The sequence below is a fragment of the Crocodylus porosus genome, unplaced genomic scaffold (assembly GCF_001723895.1).
Source record: "Crocodylus porosus isolate Cpor-Errol unplaced genomic scaffold, CroPor_comp1, whole genome shotgun sequence".
NCBI classification, from domain to species: domain Eukaryota; kingdom Metazoa; phylum Chordata; order Crocodylia; family Crocodylidae; genus Crocodylus; species Crocodylus porosus.
Genome location: NW_017728886.1, coordinates 177,819,835 through 177,826,845, shown reverse-complemented (window position 1 = coordinate 177,826,845; position 7,011 = coordinate 177,819,835). Strand labels below are relative to the sequence as shown.

The 7,011-nt window shown below is 40.8% G+C and overlaps 1 protein-coding gene across 1 annotated transcript in view; it reads left to right on the top strand.

The window, feature by feature from the left end:
* Window positions 1-5,746, top strand: part of CEP192 (centrosomal protein 192) — a 106,872-nt gene extending 101,126 nt beyond the window's left edge. Inside the window, exons 42-45 of the mRNA XM_019545570.1 lie at window positions 1,218-1,339; window positions 2,848-2,974; window positions 3,890-3,948; window positions 5,276-5,746. Coding sequence (XP_019401115.1) covers window positions 1,218-1,339; window positions 2,848-2,974; window positions 3,890-3,948; window positions 5,276-5,420 — 453 coding nt within the window. The 3' untranslated portion in view covers window positions 5,421-5,746. The remainder of the gene's footprint in view (window positions 1-1,217; window positions 1,340-2,847; window positions 2,975-3,889; window positions 3,949-5,275) is intronic.
* Window positions 5,747-7,011: the final 1,265 nt, after the last annotated feature.

Below are 7,011 nucleotides of genomic sequence, written 5' to 3'. Positions count from 1 at the left end.
TTATTCTTAATGGGTAATTTGCTACTTTTTTTATTAAAGATAAAGAACATGTTTAGATCACTTGACTGCTTGAAACTTGTGGAAATTAATAGAAACCAAACTATATTACTAGATCTTAGAGCAGTTAAACTGGGGTAAGCAGTTATTTCGGCTGGAGGACCACTTAGGGAGTTTTAGTGAGCTGTTGTAGACTGAGTCAGCACCCCTGCTGTGCTAGGTAACCTTGCTTGCCCTGCCCACAACAGCTCACCAAAACTCCTTGAGTGGCCCTCCAGCCCTATGGCATGAGCAGCTGGTCCCACACCCCTGGGTGCGAAGCTGGGCTGGGGTGGGGTCCCCCTGCCCCCCGAGAGTGTGTGCAGTGGCGGGGTGCCACCCTTGCCTGAGCCTATGGAAGTGGGGAACAGGGGCAGGGGGCTACAGACCCAAGTTTTATAGCCCTGGCAGCTGGGGGCCTGCCGTGGGTGGGGGACAAGGGGCACCAGCAAGGCTGTAGGTGGGGCAAGGGGGGAGTGAGGCATGAGCAGGGTTGTTGGGGGGTCCTTTAATTCTAATCATGCATTTTGGGCGTTTTATTGGAGAATTTGCTATTTTTTATTGGAGAATTTGCCATTTTTTTTATCGGGGAAAACGAGGATCCCAGCTCATCAGTTCAATTTATGCAGTTTAGACTAACCTGTGAAGATTGAATTGATTCAGCCTTAGGCTTTTGACAGTCTGTTCCTTGCCCCAGAGGGCATCCTGCTGTTTAAACTACCTAAACAGATCCATTACCACCACCCTGAGAATAGTTTTACTGCTTTGAAGTTATCAAGAGACGTGATCATTCAGAGGTGTAACAGTGCAGCTCTGCTCTTGTGGCAGCTGTATAGTGCTCAGGGCAACACTGACACTTGCCATGCTGATTGTTGTAGCACCGCTGCCCCTGCATAATAACTGCTTTTGTGTAAAGACGATGCCTGGGGCTGCTCCCATAGTTGCTCCTCTTCACACTACTGCAGTCATTCACTACTTTCACAGAAGTCATGTACCATTTCAGAGTATATTAATAAGAGAACTCTTCTAGAATATTTAATTGCGACACAAATTCTAAATTAATACCTTTCAACAAAGGGGAGAGGGGCTAAAATATTAAGCTATAATTTGTTGTATGTATAAATATTACTTTATTTTTCAGGGGAGTTGGATATTAACTAAAGGCTATTTTTTATGAACAGGGAGCCAAAACTGAAAATAAAGCTCTGAATGCAAAAATTTCCACAGATACCCTAATAAAAACTGAAATTCCAGTTTCTTCCAGAAGAAGAGCTGTTTCTGAAGCTTCTGCCTTCAAAACAGGGTATGTATAGTTTTCTTAAAAAGAGAGCAAACAGGAGAACAGTATTGCAGACCTCTTATGATGAGCCATGTGCTACACATAAGCAGTTGTACTGTATTTTTTTGTTCACATTAATCAAGTGCTAAGTTGTCTGATTACTGTTTGCTGCTGTGGAATGTAGACAGTCAGCTTGCACACTTTTCCTTCAAGTTTTTTTTCTTCCAAAAAAATGAAGGAGGGTTTCCCTCTTATCATTCTTCAGTGTTCAAAGATGGAAGTAGTTGACAAAGGACATTGAGTATCTATTGTCTTGTTTAGAGAAGGAAACTGATGCCTGTTTAAACACAAGTTCACTTCCTGAAAGAAGTGAATGGTTCTTCAGTAAAGTGTATGAGCACAAACCCAAGAAGTAAAAATGTGTTAATGACCAACTTCTTTTTCTTTTGGTCACTGCGGTCTTTTCAGTTGAAACCGACAAAGCTCAACCAAGACCTTTTGATTCATATTTTTCAGGCTGCTGTGCTGTTTCAGCTCAACAAAAAATGAGTGTCCACAAGTTAGTGCTGTTTGCCCTTCTAAAAAAAAAAAATAAATAAATAAAAATGGAGGATTAATCACAAAATGACTTCCCCAACCAAAAAAGTTGCTGTTTCAAACAGGAACTTCGGTCATACCTGACCTTTTTTTCTGACACATTTGGTGTCTGCATAGGTCCCAGAGGTTCCCAGTATTGCATAGTGCTCCACCGGCCCTGCCCTACTTCAACGGGGTGGGGAAGGAAAGGGGCTAGTTACCTGCTAGACCACCTAGCCAGTGAGCTGTAGGAAGCCCTGCAGGGACTCTGCTACCAGGTTTTGCTGGTCCTATGGGAGCACCAGCAGTGCTGTAGGAACACCTGCCACTGCTGCCAGAGCCCTGGCAAGTGTGTGGCATTCTAGCAGGGATGGTAGTGATAGAGCAGGTGTCTCTGCTGTCTGATCAGCCCTTGGCACAATGGGTGATGTGCAGGCAGCCCTTTCACCTATTGTTAATAGTGGCAGCTGCTGACAGGACTGCAGCTATGGCAGGGGTTGATCAGGTGGCAGAGACTGCCTGGTCTGCCACTAGTGACTTGCATGCAGCCCCTCTAGCTGTTGTCATAGTGCTCTACCCACTGACAGGCTTTTTAGTGGCAGGAGGAGCCAAGGAGCAGCTCTTTTTGCCCTTGGCTAGAGAGTGGGCCTTTCATGACTTCATTGCACCACAGTTGTGGAGCTGTGTGCCCCATAGTGATCCATTTTTGTAGCTCTACAAAAATGTGTCAAGGTCCTAATATGTGCCCAAAGGCCTTCATTGGCAGAAAGGCCCTTATTAGCTACATTGTTAGTGTAGCTTTTAAAACAGACAATATCCTACAGCTTTTACCTTGCAGAAAAACTACTTTGAGCTCTTAATGTTGGTGATCTCAAAGCATACAATCAGTGCTTCCAGGCCATCTACTGTAAGTAAGGAACATAATGATTTAAATCTTTTTTTTTTTTTTTTTAAAGCAGGCAGAATGAGGTAATTCGAGGTGTGTATGCCCCAGAAGACCTCTATACATTTCTTCCAACCAGAATTGGCGAATCATCCACGTTAAAAGTCAACTTACGAAATAATTCTTTTATAACGCATATGGTAAGTTTGACACTTCTTTCTTTAAAACTTTATGCAAGTCACAAAGCATTTTAAATTGCTTTTAAATGCACTGTCTACTCACTTGCTTCTCTTTATGATACCATGCATTTACCAAGTAATCCAAGCTTATTTTGAATTTAAGACCTGAGCCAAGGCTGGAGCTGCTGCCAGTATAAGTGCACCTGCCTGGCCAGAGACACTATATACTTAGTGCCCAGGGCTGGAGCTGCAGCTGATGATAACTGGCAGGAAGGACAGTGGGCAGAGGCTGTGGGGGGGGGACTGCAGCTGCAGTTACAACCCCAAGTTTTGGGTTGGCACCAGAGCCACAGCCACTTGTCCTCCTGCCTTTTACTCCAGTCCAAGATGGGGCTGCTTTTTGCACCACATTGAATGGATGGGAAAGCCTTGTTTTGGATTTGAGTAAATATGGTATTCAGGAATTTAGCATCTTAAGAATTTTGTTTCAAGATGGTCATATTAATGCAATCTATGTTAGAACTGTTAGTTACACTTCATATCCAAGATGTTTGTATTCAAAGAACACTTACTTTGCTATGTCTCTTACAGTGCATTCCAGTTTTTTCTTTTGCCTGATTTTTCTTTTTTTTTGGTAGCATATCTAAATGATCACCTTCCATCTTCTAATAGATTCAGGTTGTTAATATCATGCTCTCTAGTTTTGTTTTGGGTTTTTTTCCTTAAATATAATTCAGCTGTACTATGTGTAGTATGTGTTGTTTTTTTTCTTAATTAACGTGTATAGAGCTGTGGCTCTAGTCTTAAACCTTGATGTTCTCTCATTCTACCCAAATCTGTATTTTGAAACTGATTTAGAGCTCAATTCAAAACATATGTAATAGTGCCTGCATGTGGTTTTTTTTTTTCTTTTTAATGATTCATATTAAATTGCAGCTGAAGTTTGAGAGTCCCAGAGAGCCTTTCTACATCAAGCACTCAAAATATTCTTTGAGGTGAGTTGTGTATGCTAAAACTTTTAGCATACAAAGTTTGTTTTAAGTTTATTTTAATAAATAAGTTGATTTTAAATCCTAAGGTATACAGTAAGGTAAAGTTCTGTATAGTGTAAACCTGTCATGATGAAGTTTAGACTGAATTTTATTGAGAGTAGAAGTGTTAACACTTTTGCCTTCCAATGAAGATGTCTGTTTTTGCAGCAGTCTTTTTTTTACAATCCTTTCAAAAGAAGTCTCAAAGTCCATCAAATTACTTAGTTTGCTTATTTCTTCCCTGCATTTAGTTTCAAATAATACTGCTACATTAAATAAAACTTAATGTTTTATTTAACTGTTCCGTATACTGTATATTTAATTCTTGACATTTAATTCTTTCCCACGTTGATTTCTACACAACAGACCAAGTAGATTGCCTTTATGATCCTTCTAATTGGATGACCTTGTATTGACATTTAAGATACTGTACTTACTTGCATACAGTGCCTCCAAATAAGACACAGAGCTTGTTTTGGAAAGGCAGAATGTGTTTTTCCCAGGTTTTTATCTCTTGTAGCACTAACTTGCCCTGGGCCAACTTTGTCCTCATAGAGCTGGGCAGAGTCCTATCATTAGCTATGGACTATTCAGTGTCCAGCAGAAACCTCAATTCTAATATTATAAAAGCCTAAGTCTGTCTGTCTGTCTGTCTGTAACACTTTGTTCACACTCTGATTGGCTGACAGAAACAGTCAATCAGAGTGCTCCAAGCGTGGGGGAGCACTGCCATTATTCCGAAGCTGCGCCGACGACTGGACAGAGGGTGGGGGAGCTGAGGACAGCAGCTCTGGTCTTGCTTCCCCACCGTGTTCCCTGCAAGTGGCGCCAAAGACTGGACAGGGGGTGGTGGAGTACAGCTGCAAGAGGCAGAACAGCGGCAGCATGGGATGTTGGGTGGCGGCACTATATCCCAGCCCCCTCCCCCCTCCTATCCCCGGTCATTCTTGACAGGCAGTTGTCTAGTTCTGGTAGAACCACATATTTGCTACTTCATTGTTCCTTGAATATGTGGTACCTACCAAAAGCTGAGAATGAGCTTCTTTAGTTAAAATAGAAATGGCTGTTAACAAACTCTGGTGGGACAACAGCAATTTCATATTTCTAACACCCTGAAGACCAAACCATGTAATCAGAAGTAAAAAATAAAAGGCAGTGGGGAGATAACATGAAGTTGACCTTACTTGTTGAGATCTTCATAAAAAGCAGTCAAAATGGGGAAATGAAAATACTCAGTAGAATTTAGTCAGCAAGATTACTAATGCTGTAAACACACTTTGCCTTTTCACAGATCCCTGCATTATATTAACCTGCCAGTCCAGTTCAAGCCGAAGTCAGCAGGCAGATTTGAAGCTCTGTTGGTTGTGCATACAGACAAATGTAGCATTCTTGGTATTCGACTATGTGGTGAAGCTCTTGAGAGAGCTGGAGAATAGTCATCCTAATGATTAAACTAAATTATTGACATTTTGATAACACATTCTCTTAACTCACTCTTCTTCTTTTTTTTTTACCTGCAATGCTGCTTTCACGTACAATCATTTGTAAGATAAATCATGGTGCTTGTTTTACAGATGGATTTTTTTACTTTCATATTAAATTAAGAGTTGGTATTTTCTATGGTAAAACCATCATGTCCTAACTTACATTACTGCACTTTGTTGTCACAAAGAGAAATGTATTTTATTTTTGCATTGCTAAAAATGGATGTATTTATTTTAAACTGAGTAAATTCAGAAATAAAGTTGACTTATTAAAAGTGCGTTCATATTTTGTTTTTGTGAATAATATATTTTCAGTACATAGGAATCATCCCTGTAGTGTCCACTAAACATATACCTATATATCTAAAACTGTCTTGAAAGGAACCTAGCAACTAAAAACAGTCTCTTCAAAGAATGTTTAAGGCCTAGACATGTTAGTGCCCATGTAATATGCTTTGGTGTTATAAACCAATATAAATTACACTGGGATCTGGAGTAGGCAGACAGCCAGTCCTTCCATGGTAACTATCACAATACATTACACAGTACCTTATCATAGGGTGTCAGGGCAGCAGGTGACAGTTTGTCCAGAGCAAACCCCCATACTTCGATAACTGTGAACAGTCACCTACACCGGTACAACTTTTCACAGTGTTTTTAGTGCTGTAGATAACTGTAGATCAGATTCTATTAAGAACTGTGCTACATTCTAATGAATTGTTACATTCATATTGTTCCCTCTCTTTTTTTTTATCCTAAAGTGAATGTGTATTATGTTCAAGCTTTTAAACATGGAACGTTAGAAATTGAAGAGGACTCTGTTTCAATCTCCTTTGTTTCAATCTCCTTGTTGTAAAGACTGGTATTTACCAATAGCTGAGAAATAGAAATATGCAACATATCCTTTAGTTCCCTCCCCCACCTCCCTTCTTGTTTTTGTTTCTCTCGTCCTGGCTGCACCATATGGCACTACCATTTTGAAGGTCATTTTTCCATAGTGACTGTTCTTGAAAACTTTCTACCACTTAGATACAAAACGTATCTTTGCTTTCTTTGTTGCCAACACCAGAGCTGTGGGGGTTTCATAACTTCCTCCTATAGTGGAGTTATCCCTGCCTCAGACAGTACCATGTAAAGCTTGTACTGTCTTAGTGAATATTATCCTGGAAAGGTGCAACTTATGCATGTCCTTCTTAAATGAAGGACCAAGACAGACTGAAGAGGAAGCTTCCTATGTTCTTCTGGGGCCCAGCTTTGGAACCAGAATTGAAAAGCTGCCTTTAGCATTGGAAGTCATCTGACCTTTCTGTATTTACTTTCCTCCCTTGGTATGGCTTTTCTGCTGGAGATCCTGCCCTAGAGGAACTTCCCTAGAGTAGCAAGATGACCTGCTTCCTTGCTTTGCAAGTATGAATCTTCCTATAATGAGAGCCTATTTCTTTGTCATCAAGCAGGCTTGGAGTTTGTCTGGCCTACATCATCATTTCCAGGAGACTGAGATCTGCACTGAGGCACAAGTACCACTGGATCATTCCAAGGCTCT